Raw genomic sequence first — 24,253 nt, forward strand, 5'->3', positions numbered from 1 at the left:
GAATGTGCCTGTGAGATTCGCTCGAAAACAAAAAACACCAAAGCAGCAAAATGCTATCAGTGCAAACCCTAACTGTGCCGAGCACCTGCATTCGGTCGGTTTCAACCCGAATCTTCTCGCCGCACGCATCTCCAGAGTTTTCCATTTCCAGGTCATCTTTGCACACAACCCACCTTTTATCTCTGCTTGCTCTACAGCACTGCACAGTATGAACCCCTAACCTTTTCATGCATTCATCCTCTCCACCGAACTCTCTAATCTCTGATTTACTTCTTCTTTTCACATCGCTAAAAGCCATGTGAGCTCTTCAAAGAAACTCCTGCGTCGCTGCCGCATCACACAGATGTTTGGGGTGCACCGTGCTGCAGTACCTGCCGCAGAGGGTAAGATCTTTGGTGCATACGGTAGTGATCAGACATGAAACTAGGCCAAGCTCTGCAACCCCCAGAAGCCCCACCAACCCCCATGTCTTCCCATCGATTTGAACCGTGACGTTTTGTGACAATCCAAAGCAGAATTTTTTGTCTATAATAAATATTTGCAATGTGGCGGCGTTTACATTAATTCTAAATATAATGGTGTAAGCCCCTTGGAAGCATTTTCAGAAACTCTCCTTCACAGATTGATGGCTTTGGCCCGTTGCCCATGTTCTGGGTCTATTTGAGCAGAAGGGGAGCAGTAAGGCAGAGCGTGGACTATCTATCTGTTTTGCTTGCCCTGCACAAGGTAAACTGACCCCCGCTGACTTTGCTCGATTAGATGCCAGTCAAAGGACACGAAAAGTATAGGCGCCCACCGTTCCAGTACCCCTACACCCTGGGGAAAAGACCATCCATTCACCATGTTTAGTAGAAGTAACGGAAATACTAACCGAATGCCTCACCTCAAATTGATTGACAGCTGAAAAGCGAAATGAAAGCATTTCCAGGTTGCCAAAAAATGTGCATTATGTCTATTTTAACAGTTCACCAAAAAATGAAAGTTCTGTCTTCATTTACTCACACGCGGGTTGTTCTGTGTAAATGTCTTTGTTCGGATGAACACAGAGGACGATATGTAGAAGAATGCTTAAGTTGTAACCAAACAGTTATTGGATACCATTGAAAACCATAGTAGGAAAAATAGCTTTATACATTTATTTGATCTTCAAAATTTTTTTTTTTTAAGAATGTAGTAAAGCACACAATTCAGGGACACTATTGACTAACATTTTTCCTACTATGGGAGTCAATGGTGCAAGAACTGTTAACAAGCATTCTTCTCAATATCTTTCTTTGGAAAAGAACAAAGAAATGTATACTCGAGTGGGAGTAAATGATGACAATTTTTTAAAACTATACATATTTGTCATATTTTCATAAGAATTAGAAGAATTAAGAATTAATTTGTTGTCTCTATCAATACTAATTCACATTAGTGTGATACAATATCATTTTGTGAATTACAGAAAATTGTCATAATTCGTTTTATTCAAAATATAATTTTCCCTTTTGATCTCATGGAGAAATATTTCATGCACGTGTTCCTGACAGGTTTCCCCCCTCACATCAAGAGCTGGTGAGACCCCCAAAATTAGAGCAACATGACTGCTTCTATGTGTTTCTCCAACCATTGAACACTCAATCTCTCAAAGGTCTCGTAAGATTATATCACGTGTTCCCCTATCTCTGACACACCTGCCATTTTTGGATCTCAGCGTTGCACATTTTCGGGCAGCCCCTGCTCTGTCACCCACGCATCAGGTACAGTGAGTGTAGCGTAGACTTCCTGTTTACAAACCCCAAGACCTCCAGCTTCCCGCCACACAGATCTGCGGTCGCACAAGCTAAACGTGACACAAAGCGAGATGCAGTATGTTCATTAACTCTTTTAGAATCCTGTTATGAGTTTGTGAGACGATCTTTTGCAAACGGTAAAATACAAATACCTTCAAAATAAAGGAATAGTTATGAGACTGGATGTCACAAAGAAAACTGATCACAATATGTCACTAATATATGGTCTAGATATAATTTATACGGTTAAATATTATTTTTATTTCAATATATATTTTGTTTTGGAGGGGTTTCTTTATTGGTTTTAATCATTTATTTCAAGACATCTTTAAATTGGATTTATTAAGTTTTATACACCAAAATAAAATTCCAATATTATATATTTGGCTATCGCTCTTGGTTAAACGAGTCTTCACAATAAAAGCACACTCGAATAATTTCATATGTATTATAGGTATTCTTACAATCATTAAATATAATATATAAAAAGTTATATAATTGTTTATCATTTTGCTTTATATGATTTGTGTTTAATGAATTGTATGAAGTTTGTGTATTAATTGCTCTTGTGTTTAAATTCAGTAAAAAGTCTATGCTGTGTAATGGCAGGGTCCATTGTGACAACTTACCTCTATATAGTTTGATCAGGTACCACGCTTTTTGCAGCAATGACGGAAATTAACTGAGAAATATTTTCTGAAGTTAAAAGAGTGACAACTATCCCCAGTCCCTCTTTACGCATGCAATACTCATGTCATCATTGAATTAATTTACCTAACAAGGAAACAGAATGTGATAGAAAAAAGAGCGAAAGAAAGGAGGAGAAGTGGATGGGTGGAGAGGGAGATTGTGGGTGTCATGGGATTACTTCAGTAACAATAACAGCATGTTTGTGTGTGTCTGCGAGAGAGAGAGAGAGAGAGAGAGAGAGAGAGAGTGGGGGGTGTTTTCGCTTGGAAAAGTGATGAAATAACATCTCCTATCCACAACACAGCTGGTGCTGCCAGACAGCAATGCTACCTGACCTCTCTTTCTTTCTCAGGAACGCACCTTCGCTGCGATATACCATAAAACAAGATGTCCGTTATAAGGACACGCGACACTGCTCGACTTTCAGCGCTTAATAGTACAGCGTCTATTGTGTAGTCTTTCAAAGGGCCTGTGGTGCTTCAGGGCTTTAAATTTAGCCCAATCATTTCAACCGGGGTCAATTGTTAGCATTGCTAGCACATGTTTGTCTGTCAGCTATCCCCCACGAGGCTTTCGGTACATGACTCAGGATCATGAATTCCATCTCTGTATCGTTCATTCGTTATCCTACGTGAACGTACGAAACTGACTTTTCAATATTTTTGTCTCATTCTTTCATCCTTTCTGCCTCGTTCCCCTCCCCCCTTCTTTGCACATTAGAATTCATTAGCAATCAAAGAGCCTCCAGAGAGCTCCAGCTCTTAATTACCCACTCATTTGCATTTTTGCATATTAATGACTGCAGAGTTTTGGTGGGGATTTTTGCCGCAGTGGTTTAAAGGTACCCCGCTCTCGGTCCCCAGGGACCCGGAGATGTCCAGAGGCGAGGCTCGGGGGCTGCAGCACGCCCTCTGAAAGCATTCCGTGCGCCGAACGGGGTTGGGGGGCACTGGCTATACGGAGATGTGAGGTTCAGGGGTGAAAGGTCAAGGTCCCTAATCAACATATGAAAGGGGGGTCGTCCCGAGCGGCACCAAATTATTGACATATGGAATAGTTGCCGGCATACCCCGACTTGAATAGAGACCGGAATGCAACGATTACCTTCTTCCTAATTTAAACGTGGCTGGCAAGTGTGACTGACAGCCGAGTCCAAAAACCGGCTTCGAAATCCAGATCTGATTTTAATGTCATTTGACTTTCAGTAATAATAGGCTGTCACCGAGACCGATTAAGACATATTTTCTCTTTGAGACATACCTCCTGGAGTTCATTGTTGAGAAATCTGCAGGGGTTTTATCTAGTCCTGTCATAGCGTGAAATCTTGCTCTCTCTCTCGCTCTTCGCACACACATTTTGCAAGGATACTTTGAGCGGGCCCTGATATCGCCGAAAACTCCGAAGGGGTTTCTTTGATCCCGTGACCCTGTTTCCAACTCAATCTGTTCGAACGGAAAAAACCACCCTGAGTGACAAAACAAAGTAACCCTTTTGCCTGCTCTGTTCTGTTTAATTATTAATATCCCCAAATTCTCTGTTTTCGTCCAGTTTTTGCTGTGTCTAGGGCATTCGGAAGAGAAAAACACAACTCATAGCTGCACAGCACTTTACCTGAGAGAAAGAAATCATGCCAGTGAAAAACAGTTGTGAGGAAATGTTAAATCTAGGACAACTATTAGCAGCCTATTTCCATACAGAAATCAAATGAAGCGTTAAGATGCTTCATGCCGTCCTTCAGCGCTGCAACCTGAATCCAAGTTTAGGCCATAAAAGATGATTTGCATGTAGAAACGACCACCATTCAGAGCACCCAAGATTTTATCGTTACACACGGTCTCAGAAACACACATAGAATAATGCTGATACTTTAATATCTCCATAAATCTATAGTTCAATACTTACATTGAATCTGGAGAGTTTGTGGTGTAAGAACAGTTAAGATGTAGTGACATCTTGTGGCGATGGACTGCATTACATCCACATCCTTGACAGCGCCTTCACTGGGTAAGCCAGAAAACACACGTTAAAAATCTATTTTCTTTAGAAGTTGATGTCACACGCACGTGTATTGTTTTACAGGCACATTTCAAACAATACGAGCAGAAACTTTGTTTTGAGCACCAGATTATTGCTCATCTCGTCGTCAGTGGTCTGTGGTCATTTGGCTCCGCCTACTTTCATAATTGGCGCGATCTATAAGCTTAGTAGCCCATGCAACTAACGTTTTCACATATAAATGTACATTGCAGGCTTATATTAATACTCAAATATTGTTCTTTAATTTCACTGCAAACGACCAGGCTCATGTAACGTTAACTAAGAAAAGGTAAGTAAGTATTATTTGAATCTGATACACAGCGTGAACAATTTCACGTGGGCTAAATATTCGGTTATAGATTAACGTTACTTAACGTTATATCTTTAAATTAAACCTTTTTACATCCTAAGAAATATAAAGGCGTCTCTTTGCAGAAAGACACAAAAGTTGATATAGGCTTTTGCTTTAAACTTCATTATAAGGTGTTTATGCACAAATTCATGGTTTTATACCTGTGTTCATTGGTATAATACATAAATTGGATATATGCAGTGTATATATTTATTAAATAGTCGGTTGTGTCAAATATAAAATCGTTGAATACTAAAGCCCACGGTTAACGTTACATTTGTGCAGCATTAAGATTGTATTTAAATATTTTTTATAGCTACTTACATTACTTAAAAATAATTTAATTTAATTAATTAATTTAGAATGTAAAAAATACATTCATTATTTATTGTTTTTAGGTATTCCTTTCGTATATTATTAAAGCATTGTTTGAATTACTTCAGGTCAGGTACACAAAAACAGTAAACGTGTCAGTAGGACCACTAGCCGCCATGTTGAGACCACGTGGCAAGGTGTACACTTTTACCTTTATCTGTACATGATATTAATAACAGATGAGAAATATTTTTGTAAATGAGGTAATATCTACCGCAGTGCCCAGTACCTGAAAACATATCGCTTGTGAATAATGTTTCCTATAACTTTAAACAAACATAAAAATGTTAGTATACCATTTAACCAAGAAAACAAATTATTATTAGAAATGAGTAACAAACGCTATCAAACATGACACGGGGAGAAATAGACAGGAAGTGTTTGTCCTCTGTAAAGCATTCCAGTAAAACACTCATTCACATCATTTTAAAACAGGAAATCAATTTAGTTTAGAAAAAACAATAGACACACAAAGACAGACAGGTCGTAAACATTCTGTTTTTAATAGAAATGTCTTATTTTTTAAACGTCAGACATTTTGGATATATTTTGTAAAAATAAAAACAAAACAAAAAGTACAGAAAAAATAGATCAAAATGACAAAGGAAAACAAGATGGAATTGTTTGATTTAGACGATGTAGGTTTAGTGGTCTCATATACAATACAAATTCTTTTCATCGCCAAAAGTGCAAGTTCTCCCAAATTCTCCAATACATCTCTATAGCTTCAACACACACTGAAAGACAATGGAAGGTACAGGACTTGATTTAACCAAAAAATAAAACAGGGTTTCTGCTGTCCAAGCCTGAGACACTGGGAATTTCTCTGCCGCCCCAAAGTCTACGCAAGTGTTAGAAAGTGCCCCGAAAGCCTGAAAAAAGAAATTGTTGCATCTGTTCATCTGAATACTCGCTTGAGGAATTATGTGTACAGATTCCATACATGAAATGTACAAGAGCTTGGAATAAAGCGTGTAATGAGTCCCTTATAAACTTCTGGAAAGTTGCAAAAACAGTTTCACTCTTTAAAAAACATACACATGATGCAATGTGGGATTTAGATTATGCTAATGGTTTTCCATCTAACAACATATAATGAAAGTAATTAGAGATATCGTATCTCAACCATATGCAAAAAAGTTTAATATTGTTCCAACCTGACTGCCTTAAGAGGTTGGACTGCAAGGTAAAGCCCATAAATATTGTTTGGGTTGTTTAGGCCCGAACAATGCAAATAATCTAGATCTACTTTCTTATAAATTCTATGTCTATTAAGCAGAATAGTGAAAATCCATGAGTTAGTCTTTATATCTTGACATTAGGGTTTCCATGTGAAAAAAAGACTACATGTACGACATCTTGAATGTACGTCATTCCTTATTTTGCTGTGTCTTTACGGAGATGTGGTATGTACGGGGCGGCAGTTCAAATGGACTTCAACCCAAATATATCGCATATTCAAGTTTCTTTTCTTTTCATGTAGTATTTGCATTTAAATAAATCAATACATCCACTTTGAGATAACAAAAAAGCATCAACAAGAGAAAAAAACAACAATAAAACAACAACAGTATTAATCAAAGAAGACAGCACACAATATTCTGGATGGCCTTTCGCAAAGTGCTTTTTGTTACAATCACAGAACTGCAATCAGCTTTATGGCTTTGTAAAGCCCGACACATTCCCTTCTCTGGACATTCGGGATAGAGGAATAAGAAATCCAAGCTTTAACAAAGTCCTTTTAAACGTAAAAAACACCTCTTTTTCCTCTATCAGCATCTGTTCGTTCTAACAATTATTATGGTTAAGAGGAAGTTATGGAATGCATCCTTGACTTGTTGAAGACCCCAGACTTTACAGTCTCCGTCCCACAATTCACTGCTGTTATGGCTTCCTTCGAAAGCCTGTACAGTCCATCCACCCTCATTTCTAGAATGTTAACACATGTCCATAAACTGAACATCGACCTTTTCTAGACAAGAATGTACAGTTATTAGGCAAACAATGAGGGTGTTGTGGTCACATGGGTGAGTTGGCTTTGATATAGTATCTTCAAAACTCATAATATATATTCGGTTGGTGTACTTTCAGTACAATAAAGCTTTGATTACATAGAAGGCAAAATTTGAGCTTAAACCAAAGAATAGAAATGGACATGGACTGATATTTAACCTGAGAAGCATCGATGACGGCCCATAATCCCCTGAAATCCCACTGCCTCCTCCGACCACACACTCTGACATTTGCTCTCCAGAAGATCCCCTTGATCGGTGAAACATAACCAGCTGAGGCAGTCAAAGACTTAGATGGCTATAATTCCTTAGGTACACATAATGGCACAGCAATACCTGACGTGGCTCTCCCAAGCACTATAAGCCCTGTTTCCCTGCCCAACCTGCACAAACAATGCCACCTGCACTCCCCAAACTGTGCAAACTAGTACCCACTGCCCACAAGCAACTCCTGGAGTGGGTCAAGTCAAAAGAACTATGCGAAACTAGCCGTGCATTATGGTGTCCTCAGCTAGTTGTGCTTCGGCCCAGCCAGATAATCTACAAAACATTGGTTGAAGCAAATGATCTTCCATGATTATTACAGTCATTGTAATCTTTAATGCTTTTGTCCAATAAGTTAAACAAAGACACAAAGAAGATTAAGATTTGGATATTTCATAAGCTTCTGCAGTCAGATATTTGCTGCAGCTTCTGCAGGGTTTCGTGACACCTTCTCTGCGTAGTGTCTGTCAGTGAAGTTATCATTAGGGCGGAAGCAATAAACAGCGCAAAATGGAAGATAAAAGAATCTCATCACTGCAATGAACATTTCCCAGCGGACGACTGTGATTATTAGTTAGTATTTACAAGTTGAGGTGTGTTAGACAAGCTCTGGACGAACGTTTTTTGGTTCTTACAAACGTCCACGATAAAACCGTGTTTGATATCTGACACAAGTATTCAAGAATAATTTAGAAAGCTGGAATGGAAGCCACCATTTGAAGAACCCTCCCATTCTCCTGTTATGTTAAGGCACATTCTCTCCACAATCCTTCTCCAATTGTCAAGCTTCAAGACTCTGCTCCTGAACTCCTTTTCGGACCCATTGAGCCACCCCAGAGAAAGCCAATGACTCCCTCTGGAATCTAGACCTTTAATAACTCCACCAATCTGCTTTGTAGAAACAGACGCTTAACGTTTGATCCTGTTGGATACAAGCCATTCCGTGAATATTGTTCTCAAGTAGCTTACTTCTGGGTTGTTGTGGACACTTAATCTATACTAGTCTAGGAAATCATTTAGCTTTGCTATATACAAGTGCATCTGATGCAAAAACCTAATTGACTAGAAACTTCAAGTTATCCAAGTATTCCCATACTTTGGTTTTCAAAAGGTTAGTCGCAGATGTATGTTGTGGGAAATGAAGTGGAGACTATTTAATGCATTTACTGAAACTTAAAGGTCTTGTCAAAGCTCCCCCCCCCTTTTTCCAAGGACATGAGTGACATTTAGTGCAAAAACTCTTTCTCAGCTAAAGCACCATTTCCAGTGCTATCAGGCTTTGTACCCCCTAATACCCTCCCACCCAATATCCACCACCATTTAACCTTGACTCCTTGCTAAACCCCACCCACACAGCTAGCGTTATCTTAGCTAGAAAAAATAAATCAGACGTGACACATTTAACAATAAAACATCAAGAAAGCATTGCAAGTTTAAAATGTAAAAGTCTCACACTAACGATCACAGAAAATGAATAACAAACAATATCAAGGGAACTCAGGTATGTTTTCGTCCCAACAAATTTCGCTCTCACTGCTGCCTCTGTAATGAGGGAGGATGGATTCGGGCCGTGACAATGGTACAAAACATCCTCAAAAACTAATTTAAAAGCTACATTGTATTGATGGCAGGTTGCGAGTGACAGTTGATAAGTGTACAGGAGATAGCCCAAGTCAATGCGTTACCGCATAAACTCAAGCAAACGTGTTTTGGGGTGTGAAACGACACACACTGGAATTTCCAGCTACTGCTATATTATCCAGTCATACAAACCTTTCAACCGCTCAAATCTTTCCTAGCTAAGGTGAACAACAGTACGTAGGTGTATTTTCAGGGACCGCAATGTACTGACAGACACGTGACGATTTTAAACAAAGTACATGGCTGAAGTTAAAACCCTGAGTCTTACATACAGCCACGTTTCCTGCCACTCTTCTTTGTATTAAGACCAAATAGAGAACTTTTTAACCTTTTTATCAACTTTAAGTGCAATTAGTCATTAGGCATATTAATACATTTCTTAGGGTATTTACTCTTTTTTATGCTAATATCATATCAACCAACATTTTCGGACAACAAAATATCTTCACCCTGCCCTTCTTTTCTCGAGTGACTGTGTGCACCGTTTTGGCAGCTAGATGTCAAAGACGAACAAGCTAAAAAACAAGTCAAAAGAAAAAAAACATAACAAGCTGAGCATCGCCATTCGAATGGGCCATATTTTAGCACATTTACTTTTTTGTTTCAACGTACCCGTTTTCTTTTTTACTAAAAAGTGCCCTTCTCAGTAACAAAGTGCATTCAAATCTTGCTTCTTTCTTATTAAGGTGCACAAGACAAGGGTACAGCATCATCGTAGGTTCGATACAGAAAACTGCATTCACCATGAAAAAACTAAATTGCGTATCCTCAGCCACTGAATGGGCTAATATCCCAGCAACGATAGAAAATAACCAGCGATTAAGATCTGACTAAATCAACAACAAAAGACTCTGCTACAAGTCTCGTCCTGGTATATGTACTAATATAACCAAAGCACCTACTTTTTGGCAGAGCCTGTCTTGACATGCCCAAAAAAACCTGCCTGATGATGCTCCAGACCCCTTTCGCCCAATTGTGGCTGAAGGCTGTTGCTGCACCCTTTCTAACCAACACAAGGAAGCACATATTACTTTATGGTAAAAGTCTCTGTCTTTAGGACACATACTCTCTTTCTATCAATCAAGATTTTTCTATATTTGATCCCATTTGCATGTATATAAAATGCATTAATAAACAATTTTCGTGTTTCAAGTGCTAAAAACGGGACCCCCCTTTAACTCAGCCACAGCTGTGTGCTTATTCGAACTTCCATGTTGGACATTAATTTATTGCTCACCTTATCGCTTTTCTTGACTATGGTCCCTTGGGCAAAGAAATTGAATAAGCACTTTGTATCCCAACCCAAACGGCCTTCTTAAATAGATATTTCTCTCTCTCTGATATCTTTAGTTAAAGCTGTGCAAATGCATAAAAAGGTGCTCATCTCTCTTTTGCCAATAAAACAAACATACAAATATAAGATTCCCTGCTTAGCTTGTTCACCAGCTGTTTGTATAACAGTGGCGGCCTCACTTCACTGTTGCATACTGTTTCACTCATCTGCTGAAGCATTCAAACTGTAGCACATTTATTACAATTCATACTTTAGGTGGAAACTTTAGGGTTCCATTAAGTGCAGTTTAGGAAAAACGGGTTTTTCGGTTATAATTCTCTAAAAGGTCACAAAGCGTATCCCACCCGCAAACACAACCCATTAAGAAACCTGGAGTGAAGCTAAGGAAGCTGTAACCCTTTCTATGTGAAATATATATCTTATAAAGGGTCTCATAACATTACAACCCAATATATACACACATATACAAATGTAAAGTGTCAAGTACCCAAAAGAATCAACTAAAAAAACATCAATAACAACAAAATAATAAGACAATCCCAAAAATAAGACTTATGATGCAAGTAAGACTGCCAAGAAGGAAACGCAGGCCTGTGAGAGGTAAGATTTAACATGATTGTGCCCAGTGGCGATCGGATGAAGGTAGTGCTTTAGAAACACAGGACCTCATCCCTTCTCTTATCCTCTTCCTGCCCCCAAAAAAAGAAATTATGAAGCTCTGTATGTGGATTCAACTTAAAAGTTAACCATTAAACCCCATTAAGATTATAATTTAAATTTTTCTTTTGTCGCAAAACAAAATAAACTTTTAATGAGAAAGTAACACTTAAAATCAAACCCCTGTCTGACAGCGTTTCTACACCGGATGCGATGCGACACGTGGCTTGTTCTAATGGGATTTCCGCATTGCGCCGCGTCCTGCGAGGACAATATTTAAAATTACAATGGGTTCTAATGCTTTCTATTGTCTCGTCGCATCGCGCCGCAACACTTCCGGTGTAGACACGGTGTGACTCTTTCTGGAACATTTAGCGAAAAAAAGGTGCTGCATCAGAGTATTGCATATATTGCAATCTGAGACATAGTGTATGTACACGTTGCATTAGAAAAAGAGGTTGCCTATCACATCTTAGACCATTCGTAGCTAACCTGTTGATCCAGCAGCCAGCCTGGTGTTTGACACCTTACTTTTTAAGTCGAGGCCTTGCAGATGTGACCTGGAGATGAACTTGTTTCAACTGCATAGTAGCTTTTTCTCGTACACACATGGCCAATGTTACAAAGAAGACCAACAAAAAAAACTGAAAGATGGTGACGGCGTGGGTAAGTGATTTGAAATGCTCTTTGCTCTTCGACAGACCAATAACTCGTTGGTTAAGTCTCTATATGGAATGCGAAAGCTAAAAAACAGCAAAAAGAAACTAGGAGATTAGATTTGCGTGACACCCTGATTTGGTTTTTTAAAGAGGACCATGTAGTTTTAAGTTTTTTTTTTCTTATATTTTCCACTGAATTCTTCCTCTGCTTTTCGAGTAAAGCCCTCTCCGATAAAGTCTGGTTTACGTAGTCGCGATATCCCTTTGTCCTAGGCTCATATCTTGACTATCTTCCCCATCAGGAACCGGACTGTGCGTGTGACTACCATGATTTTCCTCCATGACTGACATTCCGCTCCCCCCGTCTGGATGCCGTCGCCCTCTCTCGATGTCCGCTTCTGGGCCATGGAATTCCAGAGGACCTTCTAAGAGCTCAGGATCTCGTATGCGTGGCTTGCGGCCTCGTCGGGAAGGGATTCCATTGCAGCCGTCTTTCTTGAGATGACGATGGAGGTGGTCCGAGCGCACAAAGGTTTTAAAACAGCTGGAGCACTGGTAGGGACGTAAGCCTGTGTGCACACGCATGTGATTCTTCAGGTCGTAGTTGTGGGCGAAGGCTGCGCCACACTGGGTACACAGGTAAGGCTTCTCTCCTGTATGCTTGCGCATGTGAACCTTTAGTTTGTCCTGCCTAGAAAAGAGCATACAAAAATTTTAAACCAGCAGGTTTGTGAGAATTACGAAGTGAATGCATATTAAAAGATTCAACAACAATTTGGGGTTAAAAGATTAGCGAAATAATAGCATGATAGACTGAATTGATATTTAATTTACTACACCTATAATTCTTTTCAATTATTTGACATCCAAGAGAGGCTGTTAACACCTCTGATGTTGGGATGTGTCATTAACTATGGCCTGATGTTGAATAACAAGATGCAGAGGTAAAGTTAGTCACATAGACTATTAAACTAACCTCACCAATACATTACATAAAGGAAACCTAAGTGGATAAATTAAAAATGTGTGTGTTCTTACACAGCAGAGACAACATGCAAACATTCTCAAAAAGAGCCTGACCTCCTTTATCTTTATCTTTCAGGATCAAAGCCAAGTTTATTTATCATTGGTTTGGCACTGAAAGCACCCAAGGTCATATGAGGTAAGAGAGCAATAAAGCTCACAGCTTTATCGCCATAATTTCTTTTTAGGCCAATGAGGCACTTAAGGGCTCAATGTTCAGTTCAGAATCATAGTGGACCCTGAGTCTCCCAAAATGGGTGAAGTTTTATAAGAAGACAAGGCCTCTTGTTTTACAAGTAAAATCTGTCATTTTCATTGGAAATCAAGTTCAAATCAGGACAACGTTTATGAGAAACAACCAATGTAAGACCAAATCAAAAGGTGTGCTGGGTTGAGGATCAGGTTTAGAAGAATCTGGTTTAACCTTTAATGTCCTTTAGTTCCATAATAAAGTGGCGTTGAAACTATACAGTATCAACAATTGCAAATTCTGTGTATTTTCCAAAGCTAAGCAAACTAGTCTAAATAGATCTTAATGGTTAAAGAGTAGGCTTTCTATTACAAGAGATGGCATAGTTATAGTGCGGTGTCAAATACAAGGCCTTCTGTTGTAAGACTCCGCTCTGAGCTTACCCCTCGCCATCCCTCCCCCCAAGCTTGTGACCAGGGCAGAGTACGGCTAAACAAAGTAGGATGGTTGACCTGTCCGGAACTGTGCAAGCTTTCTGCTTGTTCACAGACATCTAGACACACATCTGATTATGTTAACACGAGGCCCACTTGTATTTTAACCATGTGTATGCACCTTAAGATTCTCTTTCTTATAAATTTCCCACCTTCACTTAAATTCTCATCAGCCTTTATGGAAAGGGTACAACATACGCATCTGCACAAGTTATAAACTGTGTGTTGACACACATGCAAGCAATGTAACAGAGTTGGGCGCAGACAAATTAATTATTTAAAAGACCGGATTGATTTATTGCAGTGTGAGTGAGGTGCACTCTTAACCCTGAACTAACAGGATTAAGATTACAGTACCCCTTCCCAATTGGTGGCGTATTTAGAAGGCAAATTTAGATCCACCCCTACGCAAATAGCGTGCCGGATATTTTCAGTGCAGTGTCTATTTCCAATGTGTGTCCTCTGATTAATTCATTAGGGCAATGGTTTCAAGGAAGAGGTGATGCCCTTAAGGGCAGAGCAAGACACGCTAGCAGCTTGCTAGCTGAGGTTAAGTCTTGTAGCACACAGCAGTTTCGATCAGCTAGTTTTCTGAACAAGGGGATGTATGTTCCAGGGGCAATAACCAACGTAGCACACAGGGTCACAAGTTCGGCTGACTCGCCAGCGAAGATAGGGCACCATGCAGTAATCCCTGTCAGTATTGGCAGGGAGAGTTTTATAACAGCTTTGTCCCTGATAACAGTCAAATAAGCGGAGCTACCACAACCCACTTTTATTGGACCCCCTTGTTAAAATTCCAGGACTTTGTCATGCAATCTTTCAGTCAACATAAAACGCTTTTTTAATAGCGTTCGGTCCTTATTTTGGTAAACTGAATACCTTACAAATTAAATACTTATATTAGTTTTTGATATGCAATTTATACATAAAATAACAACACGTTTGCATGCATAACCTCTACAAATGTAAAAAGTAGACAAATTACCTGGTGAATCTCACTTTGCAGATGGCGCATTCATAGGGCTTTTCTCCCGTGTGTGTACGGATGTGCCGTGGAAGCTTGCCTGCACCCTGGATGACCTTGGAGCAGATGGGGCACTTCTGGAAGGCCTTAGAGCGCATCTTCCTCTCTCCACTGTTACTCCCTCCACTTGTTTGGTTCCCACCTCCGCTGCCTCTCATGGACCACATTGGTAGTAGACTTGGTGAGATGGGGGAACTGGTGATCTCCTCTTGCTGTGCACTATTAAAGTACTTCAAGTAAAACTCCACGTCTGGCTCTTCACTCTCCGGCCTGTCCTCCTCACCCACACCAGCTATGGCCTGCTCCCTTTTATGCTGCAAGGAGTCCATCATCTGTTGTAGCAAAGCACTTGCTGAGCCTTGCTCACGCTCCCCTGGCACTTCCACCTCTCTCTCGGATTTGGGCTCTGCCTGATGGAGGTAGAAATGTCCATTGTGAGTAGGAGCATAAAAGGACATCATAGCTTCAGCACCTTTTCCTCGAGCTCCATTCCGGCGATCCTCGTCGACATAGTCATCTTCGGGGTCATGAGGTGGTTGCGCTAGGGCCTGGGCAAGTGGCGAGTAGTAGTCAGGAGGGCCGGTGGGCGTTCCATTGCTGTCAGCGCCGTTCCGTTGGCTAAAGTGCAGGTGTGCGGGCAGGTCCCTGAGCTCTGGCGTGCTGCAGCTGCTACCCCAATGTGCCCCCCTCTGGAAATATTCCAGGTACTCCCGGGCACGCAACCGGATGCCCTGCTCTTTTCCATTTTTTTTTCGCTCCTCCTCTTCCTCGTCGTCTTCTTGCTCACTGCCCGCCTGAAAACAGTTAGGGGATATTTACCATAACAATTCATTCCAATTGCCAGAACAACCAGACACAACAACTGTTTTTTCCCGCAGGCTATACTCAGCCTGAACAATTATAAGCTTTTACCTCACACTGTCCATCACATTGCACACTTGCATATAGCATTTGGAAACTGTACATTGTAAGAAAAAATATGTTAAACCTGAAAATAACACATCTGCACATTCATTGAAACAATTATAAGTTTGCTTTTTCTATTTAGTGCATTATTTTTATTATTTAATTCTTATTTTTCTATCTTAATGTATATTTGCACTTTGTTTGCACCAAGCTCCTGTCGCCAAGTCAAATTCCTTGTTTGTGTAAACATACTTGGTAATGAAGCTCATTCCGATTCGGATTTACAAATGTTTTTGCAATCAAGTTTTAAAAAACAATTTATAGATAACCCACCGGCGGGGAGAGCACTTTGGTGTCCAGCAGGTGTGTGCAGACTTCATGGACAGGTGAGATCTCCAGCACACGGGCAGCACTTAGGATGTCAACCACACTGTTGCGACTGACTGTGAGTGTGGCCGTGTAGGCAAAGTCAAGGAGGTCAGCCAGCGTCTCAGGTCGCACAAAGTCCAGCGTATAGACCTTCTGACGGTCAGCAGCGAGACCCGAGGTGAAAAGCTTGTGGAAGTAGGTGCTACAGGAAGCCAACACAGAGCGGTGGGCAGGGAATTCTCTCTCCTGGGCCACTAGCAGTACATCACAGAGCAGCCCGCTTAGCCGTTGTCGGTTGAGACTGCCCAGCAGGTCAGCACTGTGCTCAGGGAAAGGGATACCGACTGGGCCTTCTTCAACCTCACCCGCACTACTGCAGGTCCTCCCCTGCCGTCTTCCCCGCCCACCAGCTCCCGACGACATTTTCCACCAGCCTGCCGCCGAGCCGCCAATCGCAGCCGCCGCTCGTCCGTCCGTCCTGCCGTCTGCCCGTCTGCCTGTCTAAAAATGTACATTTTATTTATTTCAATATTTCATTAATAAGGTATCAATTATTATGGCCAAATTAATTAATGGCTATAATAAACAAAATAGGAATTATTATTACAAAATAAAAATATAATGAATTAATCGCTATATAAAAACACTTTTTCAGGTAGTACTTTTAAATATTTATACTGTATTTTCTCTCTGCTTTAATACCATCTAGAGGAAGATTACCAGGTCATGTATGCAAATGAGACTTACAGATCTAACAGATAGTGGCCAAATGGTTGCTAATATGAGATGAAAGACCACTGATCTTAACCAGAAATATAAGCTTAAAGTTGAAGCAGATGTTTAATTATTGTAATAATATAAATGACAGTAAATACACAATGTGTTAGTTTAAACAAATGTTTCACTCCGTTTCTCAAGAAGAAGCTTGATGAAATGAGCCAGTATAAGAATATGGGTAAAGGCTGTACATTTAACAAAATGTGCCGTTTCAGTACACATAACACGCACATATAAAACACCTAAATAGCACTCAGTTCCTGTTTCTAGTTTCTTTCTTGATACTTTAAATGTTACATTAACTAATCGTGTTAAAAAACATTTAGTTATAATGACAGAAAGTTGCTTTAAATATGCCTAGTTGGAAAACAGGAAAAAGTTTCTTTATTACTGTCAAACAGAAAAACACAAACCCCACAGTTCAACTGTTGTGTATAACACCTCGTGATGCTGTGAAAAGCTGCTGTTATTTTTACATATTTGTTGTTGTGACTTTAACACACAAAACTGAAGCGCCTAATACTTTACAGCAATCAGTTCAGGGTGTTGACTCAACCAAACTGAAACAGCGCGTCAGAGGGTGGAAAGCATGCTGGCATGATGGCAGCGGGGAAGGAGATTCTGAACAGTGCAACTTTGCTGGGGGGAATGCATGGTGCTTAGTGTAGGGCTGGGCATGTGCACTCGGTGTGTCAGTTGGATGCAGGGGAAGGGGGTGGGGGCAGGGGTTGCCAGCTATAGACCTGAGTGGAAAAAAATACTAGAGGACTAGGAGGAAGAGTAGGAGGACACACGTAGGGCTGCAAGGGAACAGTATTAAATAGGGAGGTTGTCAATCCGGTCTGAGCCGGTTACCCCACCCTGCACTGTGTGCCAAGTTTCAGGAAAGGCCTGTCCCCTTGATCACGTGTGGGGGGAGATTAAAACGATCGACTGCAGTACAGGCAAGGGTAAAGGGAGGGGGGCTTTTGGAAAGCAACTCTTCTTGATTTGTCCATTGGAAAACACGCTTGCACACGAAATCCCAATAGCCTAACTAGCCCCCGCCCCTCCATCTGCTTGCGTGACCCAGCAGGGGGTGAGGCCAGGGGGGGATTATACTCAATAAGAGCAATGCATTGAAATGACATTCCTTTAGATCAAGCCCCTTCGTATGAATGCAAGACCTGCTCAACCTGACTGCTAACTCGCTCTAAATAAACTGCCTTCTTCCACACCTAGAGTGCTGGCACAAAGTCAGGTCACTATTGGAGTTACTCTAGAAAGGTAGTGGGAAAGTAAAATAGCAGCAGGCAGAAAACAATCCAACCCACACTACCAGTCTCGCTTTCATTATTATCTGTAGGTGACATTTAAACCCATCTCAAGCGCAATGTTGTCATATTTTATCTAGCTAAGTACATATAGTGAGACAGTTCTGAGTTGGAATGATGGAATTGTCATAAACTAGGGCACATATGGACTATACACTCCTATATAGCACACCTCAGTGAAGCCATTCCAATAATAGTCCCCCCTGCTGGACCACGTCTTGACTTGTTTAAGTTGGTAATGCCTGTAAGCCAATGGCTTAAGCCCTTCTCTCTCTGTCTCTTCCTTCACCTTTGAGCCACCTGATGAGCACCAAGCCAAGCCTTGATACCACAGTTTTCTTTTTCTTTCGTATCTTTGAAAAATCCCCATCTGCATGACAAACAGGTGCTATCTACATCATTGTTTTATTGCAGAGAATTTGAATAAGTCATTGTAAAGACTAGACTCAGTATGAGACAAGTAACTCATGAGTTAAGGGAAATTGTAAAGTATAATAAGATCAAAGGTTTGTGAATTTTATAGAGGGGGCACTAAGGTAATTTTGCTAATATAAGGAAATTATCGGAAAGGACATTCAAAACCAGAATAAAGATTTCTGTACTTCAGGTTGTTGGTGACATCAGGGCACCAGTAAAGCAACATCACTGTCCCTGAATAAACCCAGGTCAACGCTGAAAGAAAGAGGAAACAGTGCAAACAAACCTGATCCTGACACCTTCTCAGGGCTCCCTACATTCATCATCACTTATTCATGGCACTGGGTGACAGGGGCCATGCAACGGCCCCAACGTCTCATTTCCAGACCTCTATTGCCGTCCGCACGCACAGGCCTCAGCTACTTTGCAAGTCAAACCACAAGTTACTGCGAATACCCACCCTGGCCCCTAACCTGTCCTAACTGCCACTCCCAGGCGGTGTGGAATAGATCTAAAAGACTGTCTTAACAGACTACCTCAACTGCTTGAGTCATTTTAAGTTAATATAGAAGAGAGTAAAAAAAATGCTTGAAATTTCAATAGGGCAAGTTACCTTCAGCTAGCATTTTTACAACATATTATGATACAACTGTTGATTTGAAGTATTTTAATGTTGTGTTTAGACATAACAAGGTCAACTCAGTACATTTGTTTTACAAGAATCTCCAGGCATCTAATGTCATCAAACGGTGCCAAGGGTATTTAATGTGTTTGGTGATTAGGTTCTTAGAAATCAACAGCTTCACTCCTCAACAAACTCTGAAGCCATGCTAATCCAATGGAGGACACCAAACATTAAATCTACATGCTTACACAAACTGAAAACAGACACCTCAAAATGAAACACGAATGGCAAGCACTTGTACAAGCATTCTAGTATACACATGACATAAATCGAAACAAACGGCAATCTTTTGAAGAAACACGTTAGTGTCTTTCTATTAATTTCGTTTTCAGTATGGCCACTGCCTGTAGTTTATGATTAGCTCCATGTAATAACATCTGAGCACAGAGTGCACCTCTCAACATACATGTCCACTTAATATGTGCTGTAAGTGTGTTTGTGTTATTAGCTCCTCCTGCCACATGAGGGAGGAAAGGGGAGTCACCACAGGTTGACAGGGTTCAAGGTCAAGGCCGAGAGGATATTACCGGATAATCATAAACAGTATGAAGAGGGGCTGACTGGTTGCAAGAAGAACTGGATTTTAAGCAAGGCCCTGCAAATGAGTCACCCCTGCCAGCGTTGGTTAGAGAAACATGATTGGTTGCAAATAAGTAAGCAGGAAGTGGGCAAAAAACTGATAAAACTGGAGTTGTGGTGCTGGGCTGTTTCACTGGAGATATGTCAGCAGGCTGCCAAAAATCCAGACTTGTATTCACAATGTCCTCTAAAAGCTATTGGGAGAGGCTGTTTTGTAGCAAATGCAAACTTGTGAGTCGACATTACTCGACATTAAGTCAATAAAAGCTCAAGTACAAAGAAACTGATTTCTTGTTATTTACAAAAAATCTAAGTTCTTGGTTCCAAAAGCATATAAGCTATTAGCAAAGTAGATTGTAAAAGGTAAAGGAGGAGTAGCAGGATATTTATCTTTCAAAGCAACATCCCTCTAGACTAGCAGCAACTTTTCTGGAAGATAAAGCACACATGTGAAAATGCCATGACGCCCCCTCAAAGTTTGACCAAACTTTTCCAGGCCTAACTCCTGAAACTGTCTAGGAGCTGCCCACAGCTTCTATAAGTCTTTTGGACAATCCATAGCGGAGCCCAAAACCAAGGAAAGACAGAGCGAACCGACGCATGACAAAACAAAATAGACTAATGGAGGCGACTCTACCCCAGCCCTTCCAATGTCCTTGCGCTAAGGCCACAGCCCATGTCTGAAACTCTTTTGCTGCTGCAGCAGCCCAGCCGGTTGGGCGGAAGAAGACTTCCTGCGTGACTCTGGTGATGGTGTAACAAAACCCGCTCTGTTATCAGATGACCAGCTCTCCCAGACACTGCACTGCACACTCCTTCACCAGTCCACCACAGCTTCCTCTTCTGCCTTTGCTGAAGAGGCAAAACGGCCTGACAACCCACCCATGACTTCTGTTTCAGCTTTACCTCACAACTCATCTTTGAACGATCACACGGAGGTAAGTGTGTCAAGGACTCCTCCACCTGCTGGAGGTCGAGCTCCACAATAGAGAATGGGGGCGAGAGCATAAACTTACAGCAAATGGATTCCACATTACTGTCAAGGAAACCGAAAAGAAGGCCTCACTCATCGCATCGACAGACTCTCGTCAGATAAGGAAAAGGGGAAGACGGTATTTTAAATAGTGCAATGAGAGAATAATGAGATGAGCTCTCTGATTACCGATAGTGACGCTAGCTTGTGACTGACCATCTTCCAGCATCATTTCATTTGATCACTTAAAAAGCGCTTCACAACTGCCCACCCAAGCACTGCCTCCCCGAATGCAATAAAAATAAACCTCAAAGAGAGAGAACTTGAAGTGTGTTTAAAAGGCTGAGGGATTAGTGTAGACTGAATTTGGTCAAAAGCATTTACTGGAAATGTATATTGCCCCCAGCCCCTAAACATTCAGTCCTTCCTTTGTGAAAGGAGAAAACACATACTTTATGTTCAGGAGACAAATATTGCACATAACTATTCCAGAGTACTTAAACTGTTTCCATATAATTAATGATGCATTTAGATGTCCATTCTATGTTTACAACATGCAAGTGCATCAAAACTAATTCTAAATGAATTTAAACCAGGCTGAAATATGGTATAAAGACTAACATTTAATATCATCCAGCATGTTCACATTTTTACATATTATAAGTAATCAGTGAAAAATATGGCAACAAATTGGGTAACAGAGAAAAAAAACACTGCTTGACATGTGACATACCTTATTATGATATATGCTCACCTGAAATGACCCTTGCATGTCATTTAACTGTACACAGGGTTAACTGGTTTATGGTGGGTACAAATCTCTTTGCCACTTAAAGAGCAAAAGACAATAAAGAACGGCCTCACCCCAGTGAGACAAGGAGCCTTGTCTGTGCATTATTCAGACACTGGGCGTCATTGGTGAATAAAAATACCCCTTACGCCCTCCCTGTACCCGCAGTAGTGAAAACGAGTCGAGCAAGTATGGGTTGGAAATGATCTGCATACATCTTTGAATAAAAAAGAGAGAGAGACACTGCAGTTTCCTGCAACGCCTTTATGCCCAGGACACACACCAAGCTAATGATTTGACAAGTCAGGAGACCCTGCTAAAGACCCCTGGCTACTTGATTGTGCGTAATGGCATAGCTATAAAAAGAATGAGAGTGCAGAGCAGCCTGCACAGGATCTGCCAAGAGAAGAGGCAAAACTTTCCAAAGTCCAATATTCTTGGAAATCTCAAAGAGCAGGATGTCTTTGAAGAGAATCTAAGTTCTAAATAGTTTTGTAGTCCACCAGAGGTGCCAAGCCAAACTTTTATCAACCATGAAACTAAACTTAGCATTCGCTTAAAAGAATACCTTGTGTATGAACGACACTTTGGACTTAAACAGGTCGGATCAGGTAAAATAAAAAAACTTGAAACAATGACACAGGTCAGTAAAATAAGTACTTGAAAAGCTTAACTCACCAGACAGAACCTCGCCAAGACATACCTTAACACAACAAGGCTGCACTTCCTACTCCATGCCATATGTAAGTGGGTCAAGTGCTCCGAACTCAATTCAAGCAAAGTCCCTCTCTTTTCCCTCTTAAGATTCTATTATTTCTCTTCTAGCCTGCCTTTCCATTCTCAGACACCAGAGAGAGTGAGAGTGCATTTGTAGCTCTTACCGGCTGGACAGAATTTTACTTCCCTCTGGGACAGCTCAGTCTTCTGCCTGCCTGCTCGCTTGTCTGCCTCTGTGTATGGCAGGGTCCTGCTCCGGAGCAATTGCAGACAGGAAACTTCTGAGCAGCCCTGGTTACACAGGCAAGCCCTTGCCTGATCCCACACAGGCAGACACCTACCAACTCCCCCACTCTATTTTCAGCCCACTGCTCTGGCTTCACATCCCCCTGCGATTGGTCTGCTGGCTGCTCAATCACCACACCTCCCCGCTAGGATAGGCTACCGGCTGTTCCCTTTCCTGTATGGCCAAAGGCAAAGCACTCTGGGATGTGGAGTTCATAAATGCTACAATACCTACTTCCAGGCTGCAGCTATGAACTACAAGTCCCAAAGTGTCTGCTCTTGCCACCCCGACCATCTCTTAGCTTGCTTCAACGTAAGCACTCAGAGCTGAATTATACACTATCGTGTATTGATAGCTGGATGCCAGGTATTAAAAGTGCAGACCAGTCAGAGAAATACTAAGCTCTGTACATATGAAAAAATAAATGGATCCAAACACAGCTGAGGAAAACATCTAGAAATAAAATTTGAACATTTGTCACACATTACACAAAACTTCAGCATTCTTGACCCAAATTACACTTTTTTCCATAATGTACTTCATCATTGCCAGCATAATTCAAAATGCAGAGAAAAAAGCTGCGGAAATTACCACAATTCATTTCCGAACGAATGACAACAATCAAAAAACTGGACCATAGTGCGTACCTCTGCACCTCGTCCTGTGGAATTATTTCTGGTACCTTTCCTCAAGTACACTACCTACCTTCAATCCTTCAACCCCCCTTCCCGGCCGAACACACCCCTTAAGGGCTGCCCTCAAAACAACAACAAAAGTTAGCAGCTGGAAGGAAATGATAAAGTTTATTAAAGCGATGCTAGTGAGCAAATGGTGAACGTTAGCAGTTGTTTTAAAAGAACGCAAAAAGAGGAATCATTTCTCACTGGCACTGGAGCCCCCTCCCACCCCCCACACTCTCTCTCCTTTCTGCCCCCCTCCCTTATTCCTTCCTCCTCTGCCCTGCTCCCTTCGGTCGACAGGCCCTGGGCAGACAACACGGGGGACGAACGGGCTCACCTGCGATGGCCGTAGTGGTGCTTGTTATGGGTTAGCTCTGCCCTCCTCTTCTCTCCTCCTCTATGGAGCTCGCTCTCCCTCTCTTAGCTGTCCCTGCTTTTCAAAGCTCCGTATGCGCTAACCAAGCACCAGCAGATCAACTCAATTCCCTTCCTGGTTTCTGGAGGGCAAAGAGGTCCCTCCCTTTCTCTCTCTCTCTCTCTCTCTCTCTCTCTCTCTCTCTCTCTCTTAAAGAAACAGCATTCCCCCATGCTGCTCTGCTCTCTTCTGCTCCTCTCTGGGGAATACAGTAAAAGGCTGTTATCATACAATAATGCACACCATCACTCTCCATACAAACCTAATGGTAGAGTTCACAAGGGTGTCTGGAGAAATTGGATCACAAAGTATCACCCGCATGTAGTTTGGGTGAGAGCATGTGCCCAAATTATGAAAGTTAACAGTATTGCTCTCCCCTGTGTGCGCGAATGCAGTCGCACCCACCCATCCCATCGCCTGAGGTCATGGAGTCCCACCCCAGAACAAGCCATGGCACATTCCAGGACACTCAGGGTCTGCCAGCAGTCCCCCCCCGCAACACATATACACACACACACACACACCCTCCACTGTCTTCGGTTAATACAACCTACAGATTTCACCTACTCTCAAGGGGTCATCAGTGAAAAGGGACACCATTATATGGCTTTTTGACACATCTTCCTTCACCTCACATAATGAAACAAACTCTATTCAAATGAACACTTCGTAATTTAAAAACAAAAGTAATCTCAGTAACATACTGAAATTTCATACTCACCAAAATCATACTGAGTAGGGCGATGAGTACAGTCGAACAGCAGGAGACATGGATTTCCGTCCACCACTTAAGAGACACGTTCGCCGGTTTACCTGTTACCCGACTGAGTGTTTCTCAAAAACAGGATCAGTACAT

At 41.4% G+C, this 24,253-nt stretch overlaps 1 protein-coding gene across 5 annotated transcripts; it reads right to left on the reverse strand.

Moving 5' to 3' along the window:
* Positions 1 to 5,707: 5,707 nt before the first annotated feature.
* zbtb7a (zinc finger and BTB domain containing 7a) lies at positions 5,708 to 24,225 on the reverse strand. Of its 5 annotated transcripts, none has more exons than XM_056758997.1 (4): positions 24,119 to 24,225; positions 15,730 to 16,266; positions 14,452 to 15,284; positions 5,708 to 12,447 (listed from the first exon to the last, which is right to left on the reverse strand). In XM_056758997.1, exons 1-4 carry the CDS (start codon positions 24,125 to 24,127, stop codon positions 12,000 to 12,002), a joined length of 1,827 nt encoding a protein of 608 aa, XP_056614975.1. In that variant the 5' UTR covers positions 24,128 to 24,225; the 3' UTR covers positions 5,708 to 11,999. The 5 variants fall into 5 exon arrangements, with proteins under 5 accessions (XP_056614975.1, XP_056614976.1, XP_056614978.1 ...); XM_056758998.1 differs by lacking the exon at positions 24,119 to 24,225 and adding an exon at positions 23,320 to 23,479; XM_056759000.1 differs by lacking the exon at positions 24,119 to 24,225 and adding an exon at positions 23,320 to 23,471 and having other exon boundaries at positions 15,730 to 16,262.
* Positions 24,226 to 24,253: the final 28 nt, after the last annotated feature.

The sequence above is a fragment of the Triplophysa dalaica genome, chromosome 10, assembly GCF_015846415.1.
Source record: "Triplophysa dalaica isolate WHDGS20190420 chromosome 10, ASM1584641v1, whole genome shotgun sequence".
NCBI classification, from domain to species: domain Eukaryota; kingdom Metazoa; phylum Chordata; class Actinopteri; order Cypriniformes; family Nemacheilidae; genus Triplophysa; species Triplophysa dalaica.